The 27,312-nt window shown below is 44.8% G+C and overlaps 1 protein-coding gene across 1 annotated transcript; it reads left to right on the forward strand.

Annotated features, from left to right (window-relative positions):
• Nucleotides 1–3,243: 3,243 nt before the first annotated feature.
• On the forward strand, nt 3,244–25,780 carry SNX8 (sorting nexin 8). The gene is made up of 11 exons (XM_054180344.1): nt 3,244–3,343; nt 10,988–11,178; nt 14,175–14,292; nt 17,637–17,758; nt 18,110–18,190; nt 19,131–19,291; nt 19,701–19,833; nt 20,902–20,970; nt 21,807–21,956; nt 23,217–23,366; nt 24,082–25,780. Exons 1-11 carry the CDS (start codon nt 3,286–3,288, stop codon nt 24,193–24,195), a joined length of 1,347 nt encoding a protein of 448 aa, XP_054036319.1. The 5' UTR covers nt 3,244–3,285; the 3' UTR covers nt 24,196–25,780.
• Nucleotides 25,781–27,312: the final 1,532 nt, after the last annotated feature.

The raw sequence follows: 27,312 nt of genomic DNA on the forward strand, positions 1-27,312 counted from the left end.
TGTAATGAATGGAAATGATGACAGGCACTTTCTGCAGGTCTGGATTTTTTGGTAGTTGCCCAGCCTTTGACTTCCTGGTTTGCAAGCTGCACTGACACGCTAAAGCACAGAGAAAATCCTGTTACCTCTCCTGCCATCACAACCAGATATTTTTCCAAACATGAGGAAGGACATGCTATGGTTCAAACCCAGCTGGGTCCTTGGGATGGCAGGGCTCTTGAGTCTGTGGGCAGACTCTTTTGCTTGTGTTTCATCACTCTGACAGTAACCTTTAATGTTGGAATGTTTGGTTTTTGCATATTACCTTTCTTCCTGTTTGCGAGCTAACTGCTGCTTTTACAATCGCTTTGGTTGAACAATGAATCTAAAAGTTGGATCCTCCTTTCCTCTTTGCATGGTCTGCTATTTGAACTTTCCCTTACTTCACAACAAAAATCAAAAGATCCTTCCTTCCTTCCTCCCTTCTGCCTTTCCATTGAACTTTCCCTTCAGTCCCTGTGCTTCTATCTCACTGCTATTGTTTCTCTTCCAGTCCTTACTCAGCAATCTAAGGGTGAGTGGAACAACTTTTAAACCCAGTGATTTTGGGTTGCTCCAGGCAAACCAACTGTTACAATAAGTATTCCATGTACAAACCTTCTCATTAATGAGATTTTTTGGGGGAAGAAATCTAGCAGGAATAGCTTTCTGTAACACCACTGTCAAACCATCAACACCCCATGAATTTTCACTGAGTCACTGAGAACAGTGGAGCTGAAAGTCCTGTTTGCTAAACTCGACTCTGAAAGAGCAAGCAAGCTCTTGTGGTCTCTCTGAAACCTTATCTGATACTGATAGGAGGTGCATGGAATGATGCATGGAAAGGCCAGGGCCTCAGGTAGCCACCTACATTTGTTTCCTGGAACCTCCTGCTGCAAGCCCTTTCTTCTTTTGTTCTCTAGTGATTATAGTTTTGTTATGCTGTAGGTTTTCCAGAAGCTCTTGGTGCATTTAAAGCAAACGTGGAAGCGTTCAATAACTAACATCAAGCACAATCTTTCTGGCCCTGTTCAGAAATGATTTCTGCAATTGAATTAGTTTTCACAGCATTTTTCTCTAAGACTCCTCCCATGGATTACAAAAGCCATCTTCAGCTGAGAATGCCTTATTTATACCAAATAAATAGTTATGCTATTAGCTTAAGTACAGGCCAATCAAAAATCTATAGCTGAAGGAGAACATGTTGCTTCCTCCATTCATTCTCGCGAAAAATGCTATCTAGGCGAAAAATTGTGTGGCTCTTAGTTTTCAGAAGTGCTGAGCGTGCAGAACTCTCCACTCAGCTGCTGTATAAACATGATTTGAAGGGCCTCTCAGCTTAAATAATGCCATGCTTTTTTAATTTTATACACAGCTTTCGCCTGCACCCACGCTTCGAGGATCTCAGCTGAAATAGCACTGAGGCAAGAGGCAAAGGAGAATCACTTGAGTCATTCACGTCTTTGTTGCAGCATGAAAAGTTTCAGGGGAGAGCGTCTGGTTGTAATTACTTACACCTGAAATAATTCTCACTTCTAATTTTCTGGTTTAGTTCTCTGTGCCTGTAGTGGAGATAACTACTTATCTTCCCAAGGTTAATAAGTGGTAGGAGCATTAATTAGTGAATGCAGCCAATACTTTGGATGTGAAAAGTGTGAAGCATTATTGTGGATTGGCGGCGCTTAATCTGGAAGTTCACAGTTTATACATACATTTTTTTTGTGTCTGCATAGAATCATAGGATGGTAGGGGTTGGAAGGGACCTCTGGAGATTACAGGATGTCAGGGGTTGAAAGGGAACGCCAGAGGTCATTGAGTCAATCCCCCCTGCCAGAGCAGGAGCATAGAATCCAGCACAGGTCACACAGGAACACATCCAGATGGGCCCTGAAAGTCTTCAGCGAAGGAGATTCCACAACCTCTGTGGGCAGCCTGCTGCAGTGCTGTGTCACCCATACAGTAAAAAGCTTTTCCCTCATGGTGAGGACTTCCTGTGCTCCAGTTTGTATCTGTTGGCCCTTGTCCTATCACTTGCCAGGAGTGGAAAGAGCCTGCCCCTTCTTGACAACCACCCTTCAGATATTTGTAAACATGAATAAGATCCCCTCTCGGTCTTCTTCAGAGTAAATAGCCTCGGGTCTCTCAGCCTTTCCTCGTAAGACAGATGTTGCAGTTTAATGGTGTTTTCAGGAAAGCCACTGTACAAAACAGTGTATTTTCCACTAGTGTCAACCATATCATTCCTGTCTACAGGAAGTGAAAAAAAAAACCAATAAAATGAGAAGCACTCATACCTGGAATTCTTATTTTTATGCAGTTTTAGTAAGTGTATTTGCATCCCAAATGCTCCTATTTCTGTGCTTTCTTAAATAGGCTCATGTGCATTTACCTTTATTAGGGTGTTCCTTCTGATGCATAGTATAGACTGCTGCAGTGGGTTTTCCTTTGGTAAAAAACATTTAACTATCAGCATCAAGAATATTTCATTAAAATCCAAGTTCATCCAAACCAGCAGAAATAACTGAGTATAGGAGACACCTGGGTTGAGTGACTAGATGGCAGCAGAAATTAAATGCTGTGGGAAATGTCAATGAAAGGAAATAGACTAAAATTGTCTTGGAGTGTCTCATCTGACTTGAAATAAGTACAGCCTCCCCCTGAATCACCATGTGACTGAAGGACTGTCATATCACCACTGCCAGCGATTTATCTGCTCTCACTAGTGCGCAACAAAATCTGCCACAACTTCCCATTCTCAGCAACCATCCTTTCCACTTTTCAGGGGAAAAAAAAAAGGAATCGTTTTGGAATAAAGCTTGTATTAATCCCATGAGCCGATAACTCCCCCCACAATGCTTTAAGGTGTTTGAAAGATTTATTATTAATCTTGAAGGGGTTCAGAAGCGCTTTGAGCAATCTAGTCACCAGCAGGGACAGCTTATTGCCTCCCCGAGTGCCTGAGCTGTTGTGAGGAAGCCGGCGCCTTCCCGGCAGCAGTGCGCCCCGGCACTGGAGCGTGGTGCCTCTTTATGGTGAAGTGCTGCCACAAGCGATGGTGTTTTGATATGTCCCCCTACGAGGACAGCCCGGCCAAAGTTCCCCTCCGCTTCATCGGCGTGCCCACAAGCCGAGCTCCCACCGCCGCGGGCTGCGGGTCACCCCGCGCTCCGGCCCCCGGGGAGGCGGCCTCTCCCCGCCCGCTCCGCCCGCGCTGACAGGCGGGCGTTGCGGAGGAAGGGGAGGGCGGCCGCCGGGCTCTGGCCTCACATGACTGTTGCCGCGATGGACGGCGAGCCGCCCGCAGGCACCGTGGGCGCCGGCACAGGTACGGGGCGGCGGGAGCCCGCGGGGAGGGTGTGGGCGGCGAGGCAGTAGCCCCGACGCCGGCGGCGCTGCCCCGTCTCTCGGCGCTACGTGACGGGGCTTCTCGGGTGGGGTCGGGGCCGCCACGCCCGCCAAAACTTGAGGTAAAACAGCCATCGCCTTCCCCTTCTCTCCCCGGGGCGGCGGGTACCGGCCCCGGCCCGCAGGGGAGATGCCCTGCCGCCAGGCCACGGCCGGGCCCCAGCGGTGCCCCGCTTCGTGGTGCCGGGGAGTTCCTTTCCACTCGTGAAGGTGGCCGCTGGCGCTTGGTGGCCCTAAGGGGGCTATTGGTGGGCGTCCCGGGCCGGTGGGTTTGCTGTGCCCAGGGGCAGCGCTCGGCGGCCGGTCGCGTCCTGGTGCTCGGAGGTCAGCTTCCCGAGGAGCCCTTCTGCTGGGGCTAGACCCTCTGCCGGGGCTTAGCGCGGACACCAACCAGAACTTTCCCTCTGGAGAGTCGTGCGGCTGAGCGCGTCTGTGGTACTGAAGTGACCTGACTTGGTGTGCTCGCACCCCGCCCGCCTAAGTGGACCCGGGGGCACGTTAAAGCGTGCGAGGAGAATTACGAAGCGGTTCAGTAGGCGCTGTCACGGAGTCCGGGACGGAGCCACGTCTCCTCCTTACTGACCCAAGCCAAAACCAGATCCAACACGAAAAGGAAGGAGCAGCTCCAAACGCTGAAGTTTTAAGAGCGCGGAGCTGAGTGTGAGCTCGAGAAACTTGCAGCCAAATGCTGCCAGCGCTTGGTGTGAAGTGAGAAACTGAGAGAGCTTCTGGGAGAATGGAGAAAATTATATGCCAGGCTCATAGCAGTTACACTAAGTGAAGCTTTTAGAGGGAAAACTGGATAATACAGTTCTCTAAAGTTCTCTTAAAGTGGCTGAAGTTTCATACTGGCAGTGAATGTTCGGTGCATAGCAATTTGTACTGTTTGGGTTTTTTTTTCCTATTTGGAAAGAAGGAGCTTACAAATGCATAAACTATGGGAAAAAAACTATTTGGTTGGATTATATTCAGGATCCAGTGTGAGTGTGCTTTTGATAGGCCTGTGATGCTCCTGGTGCAGGTAATGCTTATAAATAAATTGTCTTGGAATATTTCTGTCCAGGACTCATGTAAGATCTTGGGATATTGAGGCAAAAAATGTCCTACTGTACCAAAGAGAGAGCTTGTTCAGTTATGTCTGTTAGAGAGTCACCATCTCTTCCAGGAGTCTATAGAGATAAAAAAAATTGATTATGCTTGATCCAATTAACTTCCATGCTGGTGACGGTGCTTAGCTTGATTTAGAAAACTTGGCTTTCCTTGACAAAGATTATGTTTTTACCCTTGAGAGAAGGGGTCTGATGATACTAGCATAAGAAAAAAATAATGCTGTGAAAGCAACAGTGTTTTTATTCCTAGCATCACTATGTGAGTTCAGTGATCTTGGAAGTTTCACACCCTTATATAACTTTCTTGGAGATCAGCAGCTTGTCAGCAAATACTCTGGAAGGATTGAAGTCTCCTGAGTAACAGGAGTCCTGGCAGGGATTGTTGATGCCCACCTAAGACTGCACATAAAAATGCTGTCTTTCGTATTTTGCAGGGTTAAAAGTAACACAGTAAAGAGAGAAAAGGGAAAGAATGACGTCCAGTACCTTCAAGTCAGTTTTGCAGAGTCACTTGTATTGACTTTGTGGGGTTTCTGGGTTTGGGTTTTTGTGGTTTGTTTGTGGTCTGGTGTTTTGGGTGTGTGGATTTTTGTTGTTGTTGTTGTTTTTTTGGGGGGTGGTTTTTGTTTTTTGGCTTTTGCTCCACTTGAGGCTGTTTTGCAAGGACTGCAGGGAGGTAACCCAGGTATGTTGGCTGGGAAAGGAGCAGGGTGTCTCCTTTTCTTCTAATGGTCAATATTTAACTGTTTGTGCAGCCTGTAGGAGGGCTTGGTAGGGAGGGCCCTATCAGTTGCAGACAGGAGAATTTGCACATCGCCACTCTTGATTTCCCCTGCGATCTTCATGTTTCAGCGGGTTGGTGCAGTTTGGTGGAGAGAAAGTTACTGGTTACAGGCATGGAACTGGTACAAAAAGAGAGGACTTCTTCCTGATTTTCAGCTGAGACATAGATGAGTTTGTTCTAACTATAAAACGTGCGAAAAGGCTATTGGGAGACTGATGTGTGGGGGGTGGCATGCCCCTTTTTTTAAGGCCTAAATGCTAAGATCAAGGTTTACCCCAGCATAATTAAGAGGGTGAGACTTGTGGAAGGAAGATGAGAAGTAAAATTTAATGATAAAAAATTTCTTCTGATTAGATTTTACTGACCTGTGTTAAGGAAGAATGACTGTGGAAACGTGGCAGTTTTGTAGCCAAGTTAAAAGGCCCTTGTGGAAGTTTCCTGGACAAAGTTGCACGTGTTCCTGCTTTTTGGGTTGCATTTTTGGGTGTGAATTACTACACTTTCAACTTCTTTGTTGGAGCTGTGTGAAAAAAACATTGATAGTTTAGCCATCCTCCGTTGCAAGCTGGGAAACTGCCTTAGTGAGGATTTGACTTTTTGTGGCTGCGGTCTTTGTGAGTGGTCTTTGATGGGCTTTTGTCCCCTAATCCTGTTATTTCTTCAATGTGTGTAGCTCCATCTCACCTTATTGTGTTTGCTGCAGCTTGGGACTTGTGTCTTCATGGCTGACTTGTGAAAGGAATATGTTCCTTGTATTCCCAGACCTGGGAAAGTGCTTAATTAATCACTTGATGATCTAACAGCATAGTTAAAAGAACAGGGTATTGGTCTTAAAATTAGTTCTTCATTTGGTTGCACAGATTTACTGTGTGACATTCAACTTGGTGTTGGATGTTTTTTTTCACTGTAGTGTGTGGTTGTGGTATTTTGAGAAGCAGTTAGAAGTCTACAGCTATTTGGAATGCAGAAATGCATTGATATTTAAATAGAACTTTGATCACCTCACCTGTTGTTGAGTTGTAAGGAGAAGCAATGACTTCTCTGCTTCATCTTGGAAAGCACTGAGTGTTGAGGAGATATCTTAAACTTAGGTGGGGAAAAAAATACACCCAAGTAAACAACCACCAAAACCATAGCGATGCCAACCACCTGAACAGCAAAAGCAGGGAGAGAAACCCTTCCCCGAACAGCCAAAATTAAAAACCAACCCAAAACTCCTCAGAGCAGCCAGTGCAGGATTTGATGTCTGCACTGAGAGAGCAGTGATGGTTTGTTTGGTTTTGGTTGTTGGTGCCTTTTTAAGGGGAAAAATAAAGTTTTAGAGCCTGGTTTTCAGCACCTAATTTTATGATAGCATGTGTATTATTTTGTCATGTTCGGATAGCTTGTGTTTACAAGTGAATTGTGAGGAGGAAGGGAGACTTGCCCCATCTCTGAATTTAGCAAAGCTAAATAGGATTATTTTTCCTGTACCCAGTAAAACCTGGGGACTTCTCTTCCATGCAACGTAGCTCTGTGTATCAGTTAGCTTTGTTAAATAAACCAGACTGCTCCATTCTAAGTAAGAGTTGCACAAGTTTAAATGCCTTAAAACCCCCAAACCAGTCACAGAGTTGTCTCAATAAAAAAAAAAAAAAAGTAAAGCCTTTAATAGGAACAAAGTTTTCATTGCCTTTTTTTTTTAATGTGTGTGTGACTTCTGTTTCTCTTTTCTTGCTTTTTAGGGGATTTCAAGTTATGTAAGAAGTAAGAAAGGGGTGAAAAAAACAAAGCGAGGCAAAGAATCTGTTTGAAGTTGTAGTTGAAAACTGCGGCAGCTTTGAGAGAGGTTGATTTGGGCACTGAGGTCTGGAATTATGGAGGAATGTGTTTGACACAATAAGGGGGAAAGGCATTTCCATAATTCCTGAGACTTTTCATGAGAAGACAGAAAGGAAAGGGAAATGCTGATGAATGACATTTACATTGCTGCTTTAGTATTCCTGGCCCAGGACTTTGTAGTGAAGCCCACATTTTTGCCAGGGAGAAATCTGAGATATCTGTGTACAGAAATAGTTTTGGTACTCCTTCAGTTTCCCATGAGCAGGATCACCTCTGCTCTGCGTGGTGGTGACCTGGGGTGGTGGGCAAGAAATCTTAGCTATTTCTCCTAAAGGCTTTGTTTCCTTTCAGGCTCCTTTCTCTTCCTAGAAAGTTAACTACTAACGTAACAAATAATTCTACAGCACCTTCTGCTTAAGTATGTCTAATAAATGTAGCTGATTAGCACCCTGGTGTAATAAGGAGTTGTTAGTAGCAGTCATCTGTAAAATGGAGATAAGGCCTCCAAATTTGGTTGTCAGAACTTAAGTAGGGAAGGGAGATCTATACTGTGATTTACTACCTCTGCTTCCAGCTCTCGCATTGCCCTTTCTGTACTGGATGTGCTTGCTCACATACTCAGGCACTTGAAATTCTTCTTTGGGTTTCATGAATGTGTCATTTTTAGAGGTTTTGATTGAGGAAACTAGTAATTGTGGAGGGCAGATCTGTCTGGTTGCATAAATGGGGGTAATGAACGCTGGGCACGAACTAAGGCCTGAAATATGTGGTATAAAGTAGCACAGCTTTCTATGTCACTTGTTCTCGGGGCAAGTTTCTCAACTGCTTTCAGTCCAAAGGCTACCTGACTTGTTACCAAAAAAAAACAAAAAGGGCAACCACCCAACGAATGTTTTGCAGTGTTTTCAGAGTTGTTTGCTTTTATGACCAAAGCAAAAATGAGGCCATCCTCTGAATGCTTCTTTCAACTTTTTCTTGTCATCTTGTTAGCTTCTTGTTTGCATGTGTATGCATACACACACACACATTCTTTTTAACTTCTCTATCAAATTGTTTGCAGTTCTGCCAGGCCCCTTCCTGGTATCTTATTGACAACAGATTGAGGAGCTGCTGGCGCAAGAGTCTAGCCAAAAAAAGCTGATTTTTATTTTGGCTGCTTCCCCGTGTTCCAGGGGACCATTCCGTAGCTCCTTTCTGTATTCACTTGCTGTTTTATGTACATAAACTTCACTAGATAATGATCTGCTGAAACCAAAGGGAATGTTTTCAAAATTAGCTGTTCTCCAGCAGCCAGTGCGTGATGGGGAGCATTAAGTGTTTTGTTACAATGCATGTAAATCCTTTTATGGGGTGAACACAGGAGCTCATACCAATGAGTTCCACTATTATCCACCATTCCTGGCCAGGGCCCTTGAGGCTGTTCCTGAATTGACTCTTTAGTAAGTAGAATGAAAAATGGGCTGAGGAATACCTTCAGTATATATTGCTCTGCAGGGTTAGAGTTAATGCTACCATAAGTGTTTCCTAAAGCAGATTAACAGCTGTTCCAAAGTCATCTTACTGTGTTCTCAGACCAGGGTTTGAGGGTGTAAATTCACTCTGGGTAGCTGTCTTCTTGATATGGAACATGCTGAGATTATTAATTAAACAGTAATTAGTCAAACTTGTTTGTATGGTTGTCTGATTTGTAGTATTTCACATATTTAGACAAGGCTGAGATCTAAAGAAGCTACAGAATATGTCAGGAAGAACCAGGTGTGTGAACTGCTGATAAAGAGAAGGTATTTCCTTATAGGTGAATTTTAGCAAGCAAATTCAGAGAATGACTTGATGGAAAATGGCAAAGTATTACAAATGAGAAGAGCGACGTGACTGAGTTGTCAAAGAAATGCTGGGTCTGGTCTAGATCTTTCCACAGGGCTTTGCTCTGTAGTGGTCTCAGATCACTGTAATGATTCTGAGAAACCTTCTCAGCATCACTTTGGCCGCTCATGCTCCAGATTCCAGGACTTACAGATGAAATGCTGAAGGATTCATGGTTCATCCTATAAGTATTTTCTCCCAGTACCTATATTTTGTCACCGGGAGTGTCACTAGTTTACTGGGCAGTGCTGATGCCCAGTTTAAGGAACTTGTGCTGTGAAAGCCCTGCTTTGTTGGTTGGCCAGCAGAAAGATAGAAAGCAGGCAGAGTGAATCAACAGGCAAGAGGAGTGTTGTATTAGAAGAGATTGGCATTGCTCTCAGGGAAGCAAGTGGGTTGCACTTTGGCTAGCCCCTCTGGGAGGCTAGCTTGCAATGACTGCCTCTGCAACTTGAGCCCGTTTGGTTTAGCATCACAGAGGACTGGAATTCTGTGTAAGCTTGTGTGAGTGTGTGTGTGTTTTGGAGGAGCAACAAAATTTCCTGTGTCATGCTGATGGGTCTTGAGCAATTAACCCCCAGAATTACAAGGGTGTGCATCCAGAGAACCGCTACTCTGGAGAGAGAGGCTGTTTTGTTCCCTATTTCTCTTTGTGTGTGTTTTTGACACTTGATTGTGTGGTTTGCTATACCTTGCTGCCTCGTGAGAGGTGGGCAAGGTTTTTCTGCACTGCATTCTGAATTTTCTTTCTTCCTCTCCTACTCAGTTCAGCATTTATCTGAGAAGTGGCTATACAGATACCTTATCGTTTTATCCAGCAGCATCCCATGTCAAGATCTAATTAGCTTGCATAAAATTTCTGGCAGGTGGCTGGAACTTTTTTAGAAGCTGCTATGTAGGTGGGGTTAGTAGGTGATCTATTGGTCTGTTAAAGCAGAGGTGTTAAGACTTGCTTCTCTGAGTCACATTAGCAGGAATCCGAAGCCTGATGAGACATGCGGGATAAGGTCATTTGTCCTGGGTTTGGTTTCCTTAAGCAGTTTTAAGGAACAAAGAATGGAGTGTCTGTTCTGAAGCTGCCTCTCTGAGGTATTTGGAGATTACCTGTTCTCTCCATTTGTCAGGGCTTGGATCATGTGAAGGAACAGGTGGTAAATCTTTATCAGGAGGAGGTCAGAGCGGCAGGCAATCTTTTGATAAGAGACTACTCTGAATCTTTGCCCATTCTTTAATGTAGTGCCCACATTCTCAGCTGGCTGAGAATCAGCAAGGATCTCTCTGTCCAGCTTTATCCAGCAGTGGTTGAATTCACTGTCGAAAGCTGTTTGGTTTTTAGCTAGAAGCAGTGGAACAGGTCGCTTCGAAAGATTGCAGCAGAGCTTTTTTTGTTGTGATTGAGGAACTGTTGGGTTGGTAGCCCTTATTAGGCACTTGAATTTAAGCATATTGACATAGCAAATTACTGTAACTCACACCCACTCCAGCAGACTGCCATGGAGTTCAGTACAATTATGTCAAATGGAATGTCTCCTTCCTTTGTGATGCCCTGTAAAATGACTGTATTAAATTTCTGCAGCTCAGTGAAATGACACGTTTTTCTTTCCTTCCATGAGTTGTTCTAGGCAGGATCCAAAAGTGCTGAGCTAGGATTTTGTTCATTTTGGCAGATCCTGCTGTGGTGGGAGCTGGACAGACAGGAAATGCAGGCCTCTCTGCTGATTCACAGAACAAATTTGGCCTGCGATTCTCCTTCTGCTTAGTAGAGATGGCTTTCTGACTCGGGATAATTGGTGGTGCTCCTGGGTGTTGTGAAGAGGGAGGTACCCATGTCTTGAACGTGTGTGAAGGAGCATAACCTCCAAGGGGAGTGGCTTGAGTGTTGCATCACTGTGGGAGTACTGAGAGAGGGAAGGGAATATTTTGAGGCTACATCTTTCACTTTATCTTATCAGCTCAACTGGACTGTTTTTTCCTTTTTGTCTTTTAGATTTGGCAAAGCCTCCAGTAAATGAACCGAGGGAACCGGAACAGTTTCTAATGCAGGCACCCCAGGGAAATCCACTGCTGCTTTCCCACACCCTCCAAGAGCTATTGAGCAAGGATAGTGTGCAGGTGGAGCTTATACCTGAGAAGAAGGGCCTTTTTCTGAAACATGTGGAATACGAGGTTTCCAGCAAGGTAATGAACAAGCTTTGGTCTGGCTGTGTCCCCTTAAGACCACCTGTGCAGCTGCTCTTCACAGGGTCTTGACTAATCCGATGGATGTGTTGGGGGATGCTGGTTTTGGGTAGGTCAGGGCTGGCTTTTAATAGCAGAGTAGCACTATGCTTCCCTGACCTGGCCTTCTGCACTATGAAGCATCTTGCAACTGAGCTTTGGTGGGTGTTTTGCTAGTTTCCTTGGCCGAAACCTGAGCTCTGTACAAAAGCAGATGTTAGACATTGAGAATTGAATATTCTCCTAGTGGACTGGTGTAGGTGACTTGGATGTTCCAGGCTACTTTGAGCCAGTGAAGAAGTTGTGTTGGCAGGGTTGAATTATAGAATGGAACTAAACTGTTTTAAGGTACTGCAAAGCCTTCTGCAGACTCCAAGCTGCTTTGAGTTTACTTGCCTCAATCTGGAGCTGTAGCTTCCTGTCTTAATTTAAGAGAGGATTGAAGATCATGTATCCTTTCCTATTTCTAGAGCAGCCAGGGAAATAGCTTTTCAGGAGCTTCTGTGTGCTCTTTCAAGGAGGAAATCTGTCTTCAAAGCAGACCTGAGCAATTTACATCTCCCAGGCCACCAAAGTGTTAGTTACTGAGTAGCACTCCAGCTGTTGTAGTCACCGTCGTACGCATTCAGAGACACATTTGGGTCACTTGTCTTAGTGATGTTTGGGGCTTTAGGTGTTTTTGATTGATGTCCATAAGTTTGTCAGAGACTGCCAAGAGGGTGGAAGGGCAGCCACAGTGAATGCTTCTGTGAGCTTTCTAGGACTCCTTGATTATTCTTGCCCATGATTGTGGGGCACAGGGCTCAGTGACCTTGGTGGTCTCTCTAGGTTTTGAATTTGGGAACTCATTACCAGGTCTTTTCAGTTGGCTGTCACCTCCTATGGCTGTAGCTGTAGCCTCAAAAAGCAGCATAGCTTGGCTTGAGCTTCACTTGAGAACTGCAACGTGAATCGACATCAGGTTGCAAAGCAGACAGAAGGAGGCCCTAGGGGTTGTGTCCATCGTGCTCCAGTTACGTGCCTCATTGCTTTAGTTTTGAACATAGTGCCCCAATAAGTGGTGGGCAATGTGCAATGCAGATGCAGGGAGAGTGAGTACAGTGTTATGCAGGCTTGTTTGCTGCTCCAGTAGTGGAATTTGTAGGAATTGTGTGTGTGTGTGGGAGGAGGGTTGTGAGTTTCTTACTTATTGATTATTTTAAAAGGTTTTCTGCCTCCTAAGTGTCTCATTCTGGATGCTTCCTAACTCCTTTGGAATGAAAACCTAGTTCTTTTGGCCCCTTCTACGTATTGATCCGAGAAATGCAGACTGAAGGGCTAAGGTTTTAAAGGAACTTTCAATCTTTGTTTATAGATCTAACATCAGTAAGTGGCCTCTCTCTTGTGAAGTTCACTTAAAGCATCAGTCATTTGGGCTAATACTTAACATGATCTAAGACTATTTTGCCATCTCTGGATTTGAAAGTGATTTAGAGAGAGTTCCTAAGAGCAAGAGCTGAGGGACTTGTAGTTACTTTCAAGAAAAGAGCTCTCCAGAGCACTTTAGGAGTGTCAGCACAATTTCTAGATGTTCTGTCTAGTTTGGAAGACAGTTTGAAGGTGTATTGGAATGGGACCACAGCACATTTAGGGATAGTTGTAATTTCATGGGAAACCCTCTCCTCTTCCTTTTGTAGTCTGTGTCATCCTGTGTGTGAATGAAATCTGACTTACCAATTCCAGTTTTGAACTGAAAATCTTATTCTCAGTGTAGCAAGTGGTGGGTTGATCCTGGCTGGATGCCAGATGCCCACCAAAGATGCTCTGTCACTCCCCCACCTCAGTGGGACAAGGGAGAGAAAATACAGTGAAAGGCTTGTGGGTTGAGGTAAAGACAGGGAGAGATCACTCACCAATAACCATCATGGGCAAAACAGACTTGGGGAAATTAGTTTAATTCAGAGTAGGGTTACAAGAAATAAAGCCAAATCTTAAACACACCTTCCCAACTCAAATTTGCTCCCAATTTTTCTCTCCCTCCTCCCCAACAGCAGTGCAAAGGCACAAGGAATGGGGATTGTGGTCAGTTCATTACACCTATCTCTGACACTCCCTCTTCTCAGGGAAGGACTCCTTGCACTCTTCCCCTGTTCCAGCATGGCATCTCTCCCACAGGAGGCAGTTCTTCACAAACCTCTCAAACTTGAGTCCTTCTCATGGGCTGCAGTTCTTCATGAACTGCTCCAACACGTGTCCCTTCCACAAGGTGCAGTCCTTCAGGAACAAACTGCTCCAGGGTTTCCCCATGGGGTTACAAGTCTTGACAGCAAACCTGCTCCAGCATGGGCTCCTGTGACTGCTGGAGTGACAGGTCCTGCCAGGATCTGGCACAGGCTTCCCATGAGGTCACAGCCTCCTTCAGGCTTGTACTTGCTCTTGTGTGGGGTCCTCCATCCTCCATGGGCTGCAGGGCAGCATTCTGCCTCACTGTGGTCTTCACTGTTGGCTGCAAGGGAATCTCTGCGGTGGCAGCTGGAGCACTTCCTCCTTCGCTTACCTGGGTGTCTGTAGGGCTGTCTCTCTCATATATTCTCATTTCCTTCTCTTACTGAACTTCTTACCCTTCTTAAATGTGTTACCAGAGAGACTGCCAGCAGCAGGTCCATCTTGGAGCTCACTGGCATTGGCTTTATCAGACATAGGGGAAGCTTCTAGCAGCTTCTCACATAAGCCACCCTTGCCACCCATGCAATACCAAAACCTTTCCACACAAACCCAAGACACTGTAGTTAGAAGAATGCCATCTCTTGTCACAGTTGAAAGGTGACTGCCTTTGGAGTCTTCTCCCTCCTTCCAACCACAATGCCTCTTAAGAGAAGAAATACATTGTTTTGGCAGCCTCTGGGTAGGATTTCTGTTTTGTTTGCTGATTGTCCTGCCTGTGTATTGATTTCTTCTCCCCCTTCCCTTACCTGCAGCGGTTCAGATGCTCAGTCTACAGGCGCTACAATGATTTTGTGGTGTTCCATGAGATGCTGCTTCAGAAGTTCCCATATCGAATGGTGCCAGCACTTCCACCAAAGAGGATGCTGGGAGGTAAACCTGGGTCACCTTTTGACTGGAGGGGCTGTGGTGCAAGCATGATTAAGGGCACACTGTGGAAAACAATCTTCTGCTTGGCTCAGAAGACAGCTTTGCTGCTCTAAGGTTCAGAGGTATGAATTGTTGCCAGCCCAGAAATTCCCTGTAGGTAAAATATGAATGTGAAATTTCATTGGGGTTCCTTTGTGTGGAAGTTCAATGTCTGCTGACTTTTTGGGTAAGATTTGTCATTCTGTGCAAGAGCATGGCAGAGTTGTAGGTGTTGGGGTTTAGGAAACTAGGTTGTGATGGTGATCAGTGCTGCAGTGCTAAGGGCGTGGAGTCGGTACCATGCTGTTGAAAAGCTGTGGGATGTACTCTGGTGTCTGGTGAAGTGTCCAGAGTTGAAAAGGTTTGTGGAAATCCCATTGCTTTTCTATAGTGGGAGAAAAAGAAAGATCTGTATTGAAAGGTTTAAAACTGCAGAGGAGCTGGTTGTGTGCAACCAGCAAAGTGGCCTCTCCAGTGGGAGCAGGCTTGAATCCATTGAGTTACTGCGGGGCCCTGACTTCACACACTCAGCTGAAAAGTGAACACTGATGTGAACAGGTTCAGCACTGCCTGTTACAGTATTGGCTTTCACAAAAAGCCTTATGATGCAGGCAATGGTAATTGCACCTTCTCAGTTTATGTACAAAAAGGTGTTTTTCTGACAGATAAACCAACTGCCTTAAAAGTAGCTATCACCCCTGGTTTTGGTCTCCTGTTCTAAAAAGGAGCCTATTGATCTGCTCAGGATAGCTCCTCACAGGCTGCAGTCAGTGTGTCAGTTTGTTCAAGTGTATTTTAGTTGTTAGAATAGAAAGCAATGCAGTACCCCAAGACTGAAGGCATATCAAAGCTCCTTCAGGTATATTTTTTTTTCTCACTAATTTGAAATATTTGCACTGTTTTTAAACTTTGGTTAGTTTGTGTGTTGTATAGCTGTGTAAAATCCTGTCTTGTTTTATACTGCATCTGTGAGAGAAGAAGCTCTTCACTGCCTGTCTCCTTGCCCATGCTGCTAAGCTTACCTTGTTTCAATAAATAATTGATTTCAGTCAAGGAGTCAATGTATTGCTACAGTGAAGAGGGATTGGTAAACAGTGAGCAAAGCAGGGAGCAGAGTGAAGTGGAGCAAAGGAAAATAATAGTGCTGAAAAGCTTCAGTGGTCACATGTCCTTAGGATGGAATGCAAACTGTGAATACCTTTCTTTTGGGGTTGTGAAACCCTGTCTGTTAAATTTGACCTGATTTAAGTGTTCTCAGCCAGAACTGACAAAATTTCCAATTCATCCAACACCTGTAAGCAAAGTCATCTTCTCTGACCTCAGTGGAGGGAGGATGCTTGAAAGAAGTTACCAATGTATATCATTTGTCAGTCACTGTTGCTTCCTTGCATCACCACCCTGGTGGTGCTCCTGTGCATTCCCCAGGGCATTTCTTCCCACAGTTATCACAGAATCACAGAAACATTCAGGTTGGAAAAGACCCTCAGGATCACCAAGTCCAACCAACAACCCTACTCTACAAGGTTCACCCCGAAACCATATCCCCAAGCACCACATCCCAACCACCTTTAAACACATCCAGGGTTGGTGATGCAACCACCTGTCTGGGCAGCCCATTCCAGTGCCTGACCACTGCCATGGTCAGTCTAAACCTACCCAGTGGCAGCTTGAGGCCATTCCCTCTTGTTCTATCACTAATTACCTGTGAGAAAACACCAGCACCAACCTCTCCACAACCTCCTTTCAGGTAGTTGTAGACAGCAATGAGGTCTCCCCTCAGCCTCCTCTTTTTCAAGCTAAACAGCCCCAGCTCCTTCAGTTGTTCTTCACAACATTTATTCTCCAGGCCCATATTATCATATGTTTAGGAAAAAATCTGACAGGATGAGTTCCCAGACTGTGCCAGGAGTACAGTCCTAATGCAGCCCAAAAATGTGTTGAGACAGACAGTGGTGATTGTCTTTAGTCCAGTGACTGCATGTAGAAAAGCTGCCTGAGTGGTCTGCAAACAGGAAGAAGGAAATGGAACGGGCAGTTCTTGTTTCTGAGCAGGTTAATGGGCTGACAAATGGAATGGCAGGACACAGGGTTTGATGGATTAGTGTAGGTGTGTGACCCTTGCAATATCTTCAGTCCCAGAGGTGGACGGACAAAGCTACATGCTTTTTGTGCTCCGTATGCTTCTCTTCTCAGTTACTCTTTTATTTTCACAACGGCCTACTTTGTCTGATGAGGAAATAATCATCTGCTCTGCTCATTTTGGAAGACAGCAGCAAACTGAGGAAGTGTGTAGATGATGCCAGAAATCTCCATGTAGGCTAAAAAGTGAACAAAGCAAAGGCAAGATCTGCAACCTTAATGACAGAAAAATCACTTGATGGGGGATACTGCACTGAGGATCATGATAAAGAGTCCTTGCAGGCAGCAAACTCCCAACTTAAAACTGAGGCTGGAAGAGTAATACCCTATCATGATCTGGCTGTTGTCATGGGGAAGAGATTTCTTTGCTTTTCCTCTGTGTTGCTTTCTTTTCCTTCAGCCTTACTGTAGTTTCATTTGTCATCTTTCCTGAAAAACTCCAGGGACTTTGATTTACTGCCTTACAGCAGTAAGATAGAAAGTATTCCTGTCTCAGGAAGATGAACAGAACTTTCTCAGGTTGACAAGGATCTGCCCAGCAATCTGCAAATCACTTCCTGACATCTTGCATGAGAAAGATGGGTACTTATCTTGAACAGGCAGCTTAAACCCTTTTATTGTCACTCTAGCCCTGAAGTGCTTAAAAGTGTGGAGGAGGAACAGATGAGGGTGCAGGAGACTGAAGCTACGACTTCAGAATAGTGAGCAAAAACTCCATAGCTATTTGTGGGATGATCACTTTGCAAGTGGCAGTGATCCTTGCGGTGGCAAACAACAGAGTGTTGTGCTGCGATTCCAAGTCCCAAACGCGGTGAGGTCCCCTCTGGGTTCCAGCTGCAGAACGGATGCCAAGGAATAAGAATCTTTGTATGCCCACAGTTTGCAGGCCAAGGCTTCAGGTCTTAGATTTGGTTGTTTATCCTGCTTACCTAACCCACCCTGTGGAATTAACCACAGAGATAATTATGCTGGAGTTCAATAAGATGTAAGGAGCCTCTTCGATGGATTTTTATTTTGGTGGTCAAGCCAAAAGATCTGTTTTAGGGAGCTGACATGCTATAAGTAACCATTCTGTGGTTTTGAGTACTGAAGCAAAGGTTTTAAGTACAAGGCTCTTCTTTCTCAGCAGCCCTTGTGTGTGAATTGAAATTGAATGTTTCTTCCTGTAGCTGATCGAGAATTCATAGAATCCAGGAGGAGGGCACTGAAGCGCTTTATAAACCTGGTGGCTCGACATCCCCCCTTCTCAGAAGATGTACTCTTGAAACTCTTTCTGTCCTTCAGTGGCTCAGTGAGTACTTGTTAGCAATAGTTTGAGTCTGCCTTCTTCACTGGGCACAGAGTTCAGAGCTGCTTTTCACCTGCATGTTGTTGCTTCCCACGGTGAGGAGAATTTTCTCTCAGTACATATTTCTACAGCTGGAAAGCAGAAGGTAATTTCACTCAGTGTCAGGAGTGTGGTGTTTTGAAAGTGATGACTGTTCCTAGGGGAATGCATGTTATACTTTTCCTTAAATCAAGCCTAAGCTGGGTAATGCTGTAGTTGCTAAGTTGTGCCTTACCGTCGCTTTACGAGACCCGTGTGAACTTCCTGTGTGTTACGTTGTTCTTTCATGCTCATTTGTTTCTGGATCTTCTCCAGGATGTACAGAATAAGCTAAGGGAGTTGGTCCAGGGAGTAGGAGATGAATTTATGACCTGCAGATTAGCTACCCAGGCCAAGGTATGTATACACATTTCTTGCAACATTTCACTCAGGTTTGAATGGCTCTTTCCTCCGGGTGGATCAGTTTACAGCATTTATTGAGTGATGGAGATCTCAGGTAGGAGAGTTGTTTCCAGAAGTGTGAAGGATCTTTAAGCTTGTATTTTTATCAAAAAGATCAGCTAACTGCTTGACTCTTAAGGGCCTGGTATTTCCAGCCAAATGCTGCTTCATGAGTGTAACAAAGATTAAACAAAGAATCCTGCTCAGAACGTGTTTCTCAGAGTTTGTTGTACTTGCATAAGAAGCAAATGCACATACTGCACAATTTAAAAGCTAGTATCTAGATTGATGGCTTCCCCATATGTTCATGCCCTCATTCTGTCATCTTCTCCCTGTGGGAGAGTAATTTGGACTGTTCTAAAGGAGCTAGTTGCGAGTTCTCCATATCTGTTTATCCCAGTGATTAGTGCTATGGCAAGTTTTAAATACACATTCACTCTGTTCATTGAGCAATTTTCAAGCGAGTTGTTGCACAGGTTCCTGCAATGCCAGCAAAAGGTTTTGCAACTAGAGCTTAATTCAGGCTTTTACCAGCAGTACAGAAGTCAGAAAAAGCTAAACATTCAGTGCATGCTTGACTTTGCCAGGCTGACAGTTAGTCATAGCACCAGATCACAACCTGTGAGCTTGAAACCTTGTTTTAAATCCATAGCAGATTTTGCTGATTTTGTCTACCATCCAGTATTTGAAGCTATTTCTTCCTCTGGAAAGAGAGGTCTTTGTATGATATCTGACTTGGACACCTAAATTGTGAAGCTGATCTCTTCTGGGTTGTTACAGCATGGCGTGGGAGAGTGAGCACAGGAGGGAAGCCAGTTTCTCTCTGTGCCCACAGTTATTGCATGTGAATGTGCCTCTGATTTGTCCACTAGAAATCTCTTTTGCCCTTCTTCAGGACTTCCTTCCAGCTGACATACAGGCCCAGTTTGCTGCCAGCAGGGAGCTCATCAGGAATATTTATAATAGCTTTTATAAGCTCCGGGACCGTGCAGAGAGGATAGCTTCTCGAGCCATTGATAATGCCTCAGATCTTCTCATATTTGGAAAGGAGCTAAGGTAGGCTGGGGGCAAGAGGATTTGCTAATGTCAGTGTTCATACCATGGGGATTTTTTCTTCAGAACACAAAAGTGTTGTAAGGTTTATCTGTGAGTGGTCTGGTAGGAATGAGTTTTTTCAGAGCATGCTAAGGGTCATCATAATTTTTTTTTCCTGCTATAAAAGAAGGAAATGTCAACCTTCCACTAAGGCTGCATTCCTTAGAGCAAGTTGAAATACAGATACCTTGACATTCAGGTGCTGGTTGCAGTGCCTCTTCCCCCAGGATTTACACAGCTCTGAGTTTGTGATTGTGCTGTAGTAGCTCAGCACTGCCACCTGTTTAGGCAGGTTTGAAACTCTGAACTGCTCTCTGCAAAAGAAGTGGAATTTGTCTCCTAGATGTGAACACTACTTATCTCCTTCTAGTGCTCTGGGCTCCGACACTACACCGCTTCCTTCCTGGGCTGCTTTGAATAACAGCACATGGGGGACTCTGAAACAAGCCCTGAAGGGTCTGTCTGTTGAATTTGCACTTCTGGCAGATAAGGCTGTGCAGCAGGTGAGTTCTTTTCTTTTTGCAAAATGAAGGAGCTGCATTGCTGCCTTCCGTTTCGTCTTGAGTCATGAGCTCTGTGGACATAGGCACTTAGAATTAAGAGGGAGATTGCAGTCCAAACTCACACCTTCAACCACCAGCCTGCTTGTTCAATCTTGACTGAAAAAATTGGGCTGTGTTTAAATGGAAGGGGAATAAAAAAATAAAAAGGAAGGAAAAGCTTACTTTATTTTTTTAATCTCAGATGGTAATTGGACAAGTTGTACCACTACACTGAGCTGTCCAAAAGTGCTGTGTTCTATCTTGCTCATCTGCAGAGAATCCAGAAGGACTTATTGCTGAACCAAATTCTGACATTTGTGTACTTAAACTTTACATGAGAGTCATTCAGGCAGAAGCCTCATATTCCTGTGTAAGTGTGCAGTGTGATAATGACTGTTAGAATAATGAGAGAACATGACAGTCTGGGGAGGAAGAGTAGTAGTTTGTCTTCACTTCTCTTCCTCTCTCTGTGTTAAAATACTCAGCATGCTTTTGTAGATCAGTCAGACCAGGTCTTTCTCTCCAGAGTTGATGCTCCTGAGAGCTTTATTGGTACCTGAAGAGAAGACAGTAGTTAGTAAAATAACAACAAAGAAGCAGTGAAATTTGGCTTGGTTGTCTCATCTCTGCCTTCTGATGCATGAACTGTTAGGGAGAACATGGAGGTGTTTACAGCCTTAATGGATTAGTTGTCTTGTAAAAGGGAAGGTGAAAGATTGGAAGGACCTGCAAGAGCAAGAAGTTCCAGGCAGGGTGAGCTGAAAGGGCTGACGTGCAGGACTGTGAAACTAAGTCCCCTTGTCATAATAGGCAGTCAGTTGGAAAAGCTGTTCCTGTTCCAGTCAGATCTTCGTCCTGCATACTGAAGACTAAACACTCCAGTGCCATCTGAAAGACTTTTGATGGGGTTGTACAAGTGCTGATGTGCCCTGGAGAATACAGGCAGGCATGGTGTAAGGATGTGAAGAACAGCGATGTCTGTTCTTGCCAGGCTTACACAAAATGTGTTTTTTTCCCCTTGTTTTCTAGGGTAAACAGGAAGAGAATTATGTGGTGGAGAAGTTGAACCTTTTCCTGGATTTACTCCAGTCCTATAAAGTGAGCTCTGCTGTTCTTCTGCCAGTGAGAAAGTTATTTAGAGCAAGCTTGTGCCCTTCGTAGGGTGTAACGCAAAGTGGATGGAAAACTGTCTGGGAGGCCAGTTCAGAGGCCAACTGGGCATCTGGTAGAGGGAGGGGAGTGGCTGTTGGCCATAGCTAGCTCTGTAGCCATGCTGATCAGCTCATCTTGTGATGAGGACTTGGCAAATTACAAACCCTGCAAAGAAGCTAAAAATATGACTGCTTGAACTATATGGATCAGCTAACTTTTGGCTGCTGTTGAGTCAAAGCAGTGAATTAGATCCCTGCTGGTTTGTTCATGGAGATATGAGTTCAGTTGCAAATGAAAGAGGTTTTGTTTATACTAATCTTTGTGTCAAAGGCACTTTTTTGTTGGTTTTTGTTTGTTTGTTTTAGAAGCACCTACTGAAACTCTGTGGCAGCCTCTCCTGCAATTCCCAGGCCTGGTCTGAAATTGAAGGACACTGGCAAGCTCTTACCACAGTTAATTGCAGGCACTTTATTGAGAAGGGCACAAAAGATAAGAGGCCTGATAAGAGCCGAAGTGTTGGCAGAAGTGTTGCTCTAGATTGCCTCTTGAGCTCACTGGTCTGGGTCCAGGAAGTTTTGTTCCTTGAATTCTTAGCTGCCAATGTTTGTTTTTTGGGTTTGGGGTTTTTTTTTTGACCCTCTTGAAAAAGAAACAAAAATCTGTGACATAGAAATTACATAAAGGGTGATTGTGTGTTTGTGTTCCTGATGTACTTGTGTGCTTGCTGTCTCTTAGCTTCCACTGAGTACCTGGGTTTTTTTTTTTTGGCTTTTCCCACAAAGGACCTGTGTGAAAGACATGAGAAGGGGGTGTTGCACAAGCACCAGCGAGCATTGCACAAGTACAGCATGATGAAGAAGCAGATGATGAGCGCCACCGTGCAGAACAAAGAACCAGAATCGGTGGAGCAACTGGAGTCTCGGATAGTGGAGGTAGGGCAGGTGCCTGGGAGAACAAAAGGTGGTACTGGATTCCTGTAATGCTGCTGCTGTGAATCTCAGTCGTGTTTGCAGGCTGAGTGGGTAACCTGTGCTTTGGGTAGCGTGAGCGACCTGCTGTGCTACACGGAAAATGCCTTTGCTTTCCTCACCGCTTGCGCTGGTTAGGCCGCACCTCGAGTCCTGTGTCTGGTTCTGGGCTCTTCAGTTTAGGAAGGATGTTGAGTTGCTGGAAGGTGTCCAGAGAAGGGCAACAAAGTTGGTGAGGGGTTTGGAACACAAGTCCTATGAGGAGAGGCTGAGGGAACTGGGGTTGCTTAGCCTGGAGAAGAGGAGACTCAGGGGTGACCTTATTGCTCTCTACAACTACCTTAAGGGAGGTTGTATACAGGCAGAGGTTGGTCTCTTCTCCCAGGCAAACAGCACCAAAACAAGAGGACACACTCTCAGGCTGCACCAGGGGAGGTTTAGGCTGGAGGTTAGGAGGAAGTTTTACACAGAGAGAGTGATTGCCCATTGGAATGGGTTGCCCGAGGAGGTGGTGGAGTCACCATCACTGGAGGTGTTCAGGAGGAGACTTGATAGGGTGCTTGGTTGCATGGTTTAGTTGATTAGGTGGTGTTGGATGATAGGTTGGACACGATGATCTTGAAGGTCTCTTCCAACCTGGTCTGGTCTGGTCTATTCTATTCTATTTTATTCTATTCTATTCCACCCTATTCTATTCTATTCTATTTGCTCTTTGGCAACACAATATTTTCAGGAGCTGTGGAAAACAGCAGTCTGCATAGTAGAAAGAAAGTGCAGTTGCTCCTGTATCAAACTGATCCAGGAACCACATTTTTAGGGGTTTGGTATGACTTTGAATTGCTAGTGTGGTGAGGAATGCTGTTTTCTCCTGCTGCCTGGTGGAAAGTGCAGTTTGCTCCTGTATCAAACTGATCCAGGAACCACATTTTTAGGGGTTTGGTATGACTTTGAATTGCTAGTGTGGTGAGGAATGCTGTTTTCTCCTGCTGCCTGGTGGAAAGTGCAGTTTGCTCCTGTATCAAAGTGATCCAGGAACCTTTTTAGGGGTTTGGTACAAGTTTGAATGGCTGCTGTGAATTATAAGTTGGACTTGATGATCTCTGAGGTCTTTTCCAACCTGGTTGATTCTGTGATTCTGTGGTGAGGAATGCTGTTTCCTCCTGCTGCAAGTGAACCTCGACACCCTGTTCCTGGGAATGCATTTCAGAGTTGCTCCTCTTTCAGCAAGAAAATGCTATCCTGACCATGGAGCTGCGGAATTACTTCTCTCTCTATTGCCTGCATCAGGAGACGCAGCTCATCCACATCTATCTGCCTCTCACCTCTCACATTTTGGGGGCCTTTGTCAACTCCCAGATCCAGGGTCACAAAGAGGTGAGTGCTTCTGGATTGTATTCTGCCTCCCAAAACTCGAATGAGAATGTGTATTTGTTTTCATCCATGGGCCTTCCTCCCTCAATCATCTGTCCAGTTTCATAACTTAAGTCACCGAAGGTCTTTCCACTTTGGGCTGAGAATTAAGACTGGCCTCTAACCCCTCTGAAAGACCATATCTTCTTGCAGCAAGTTGCTTTGTTTTCCTTTTTTAATTCTGCTTCAGCTATCTGTAGGGTGGGAGAAGCCCCAGCCATGAAGTAACTGGCTGTTCTGTAATGAGTGATGTGTTTGCTAGATGAATCTGGGGTTTGTTGCGCTGTGCAGAAATCATGCAATAAAGAGCAACTTCTTTCTTTTTGCCTTGAATCCAAGATGAAATATGGCTTTCAGCATTTTCCTTTCACAGGCTTTCTTGCATTTGTTATTTCAGAAAAGTCTCACCTCCTTTAGTCTCCCCTTCCTTCCCATCAGTGAAGGAATTTAACCAAGGTTGGGAAATCTCCCTCCCGTGCGTGCCCTGTAAAACATTCGCAGAGCTGCATTGTAATGCACCGGTCAAAAAGGGACAATCTGGGTGCCCTGGACTTCCCCAAACTACTTCAGTAAATGTGTTGTGCCTTTGAGTACTCTCAACCTGCTGCTAAAATACAGCGTGGTGAGATGATTGCCTGCTGTGATGTCATGTCTGTTTGCTCTCTCTTTCCACTCACAGATGAGTAAAGTTTGGAACGAACTGAAGCCCAAGTTGAGCTGCCTCTTTGTGGGATCTACTAATATGCCAACTCCACCATTGTCACCTCCAGAGGGAAACTTCTTCTCCAATTAAAGCTCTGAGAACCTAACATGGAGCAAGAAGTGCAATCAAGAAAGGGGTGGGACCTCTACCTCCAGATGCTAGAATGAATCCTCCAAACAGCTATTTTTTGTTGTTGTTTTTGTTTTGTTTTGTTTATTTTGATACCGCTGCTTTGAGCTGCTCTGATTTAGACAGACTGGATGTGGGGTAGGACATGGATGGAAAGACAATCTCTTAATTTGGAAATGCTCTGGGGCAGAGCTGATCTTCATTATCTTACAGACACTCTTCATGGGGTCTGGGTGAGACCTGGTGCATTTGCTGCCCATTGTTGCTGAAGCCTCTGTACCTTGTACTAAGAGTTCTCCAGTCTTGTTTCTCTGCACGCATGCCAACACCTCTCTGAAGTGCTGAGGTGAGCAGGACATGTGAAGCAGTAGCTTGTCAGAGAGATGAATTGTCTTTTAAGCGCGGGGAGGGCCTGTGTTAGGGGCATTCGTGTGTAAAGGAAGCTGAGCGCCTCCTCCCCCTCCCCCCCCATCCTGTTGATAGGTGTCTAGATTTAATTTCTTACTGTCAGACTTCAGCACAAAGTAGGTGAATGAAGTAGTTGGAGTCCCTGACCCAGCTGGGAAGGGGTTAGTGCTGCTGTGTGACAGTCATTTCTCAGTGAGGCTGGGCAGGCTGCAGTGTCAGCGTGTTCCAATTCATGGTTGCAGGGCAGCCTGGGGACTTGCTCAGATTTTTTCAGTTTGGGGCCAAAGACAGCTGGGTTCAGGAACCCAGAGGAGTTTGCCTGACATAAATGAGAAAATAATTGAGTCCAACACTCCCTAATGGTGAACCACTCGTAGTGTATGAGCACAACAGCTACAGGTAGCTTGTTTATTTTCTTCTGGAGTTTCTGACATCCATCTGTCGAGTAGCTGTTGAGGACTTTCGGAGAGCTACTGACCCAAAGGCTCAGTGTTTTCTTGGGTCTAATAGCAGGTGGAATATCCTGTTCCACCAGCATGCTGGGACACAGTGCTGATAAAGTTCATGAGCAAAAAATCAGTATTTATCAGGATGTTACTGTCGTTCTTCTTTCCTAGCTGTGAGTGGCATTGGAGTGTGTTAGTGAAGGAGAGAAGACAATTAAGTGAGAGCTCTCTCTCTCTAAAAATAGCACAGTCCTTGGTAATGGGGTTTTCCAAATGATTTCTGCTTGTGATAAAGGGACTAAACATTTTCCATCTATCTCCAGTGACTTTCCCTCATGAGGCAAAGCTCAAGTGTCCTGTTACTGTAGGGGAAATTGTGCACATCCTCCAGGGAAACTGTAACTGAGGAGACTGCAAAGGGACACAGCAAACCTACGTGAACAGGACTCTGCTGATCCTGACTTCTCTGGGACCAAACAAATGCCAAAGGGGAATTTGAGATTTGGCTTCTTAGCATTTTCTTTGAGTGGGTAAAAAGGAAGCACACTAAACAAGGATGAATGCTCACTGGCAAACTGGAGCTGTTAACAGTATTTTTCCTGTTGGGGAACTTCCCCCATTAGCAGGAAATGTATTTAAATCCTCCAATCACAAAAGCTTTTTATCTTTCTTTTCATATTTTTTTGGGTTTGGTTTTTTTTTCCCTTTTCAATTTAGAAAATTCAGTGCAACATGAAGCAATTCCTAGTCTAGGTGGAAATTAAGGATTAGTTTCTTTAGCTAGGAGCAAGGTAATGAGTTACTTGTCCACTTTTGTGAGGCTGGCTCAACTATTACACACAGCCCTCAAAACATGGTGAAGTGCAGTTAGGTAAATTTCTTGGGTGCTGGGACTTAAGGAGTGTGTGAGGTGTCTTGTTTAACAGCCTTGCTCAGAATCCATTATTAAGAGCTTTTAATAGCAGTTCAAATGTTAACTCTCCAATGAGTCTTTCCTCCTGCTAATTGGCCTTGTCCAGTGAGGCACAGTAGCTGTGAATGGTGGTGACAGGTTAGCTTTTTTCTCCTGAAGGTCTCCAAAGCAAGGCAGAAGAGGTTTGCTCACAGGCCAGAACAAATTGGCTGGTGAGGGAAGTGCTTCTGCAGTGCAGTAACAAGGCTAGTATCATCTCAAGAATGGCACCAAAGGTTTTACTGCTTGACCTTGTCTTGACTAAGAAGACAGTTTGTGGTTCAAGTGCAGAAAGCCTATAACCATAGTTTCCAACACTCCTCACCCCTAGCATCTTTAGAAGGTGCTGGCTGGTCATGGCCAATCATTTGATTAGTCTTTGTTCTCCCTCACTTAGCCTTGTTTGCCTCATATGGTGAACAGTCAGGCTGAGGAAATACTGTGTGGTTTTGGGCAAGATCTGATATCTGCATAATAGATCTTCTATGTAATGTGTCTGGCTGGGGTAGATGACCAGGCTGTGTTCTGAGGAGCACCTGCAAAGTATTAGCTGGAATGAAACTTTGCACTTCCCACATTTAGGAAGAAGTTACAATGCTGAACTTGACTTAAAAACAAACAAAATACTCCCCCAAACAAACAAACATCAAAACCATATTTGGGCTTTAGACTAACTCCTCTTTTTCCTGTTCTCCTTCAAAGCAAGAATTCTGCTGTCCAAATGCAGAGGCTGTGATAATGGCAACCACAGAGCTCACTGCCTATGAAGAAACTGGAATTTGTTTGCTTTGAGAAAACACTCATTGCCCCACTGCCAGCCCCTGCCTCTTTGAGGAGGGCAGTTTTGGGGATGGGGTTTTCTTCTTTTGATTGTCCTCTGTTCACTGAGCATTTTGGGACCAGAGGCCTGGTATTCTCAAAGCTGATGTAGCTAGTGGCACTTTTGAGTTTACTTTGTACTGGACTGCCAAGCTTCTGTCTAAATACCTGCACAGACTATTTCATACAACCCTTAGTGTGCAAACCTTAGTTTTGGGAGACTGGTCAGTGTGCAAATAGCACCATTGTTTACCTCATTATGTGAGGGATTTCTTTGCTGTACTTGTTCTGTTTAGTTTAGGGATCTGTCAGACTTAAGAGTGCAGCATCAAGTACCTTCCTTCCTCTAGAGGGATGCAGCAGGGAGTCAATCAAGTTGACCAGCTGTGTCCTCTAGTTAGTGTAGGGGAAACAGTTCTAGTTACCTCCATGCTATTGCCTTCTGCTATATGC

This window comes from Dryobates pubescens, chromosome 4, assembly GCF_014839835.1.
Source record: "Dryobates pubescens isolate bDryPub1 chromosome 4, bDryPub1.pri, whole genome shotgun sequence".
In the NCBI taxonomy this organism is placed as follows: domain Eukaryota; kingdom Metazoa; phylum Chordata; class Aves; order Piciformes; family Picidae; genus Dryobates; species Dryobates pubescens.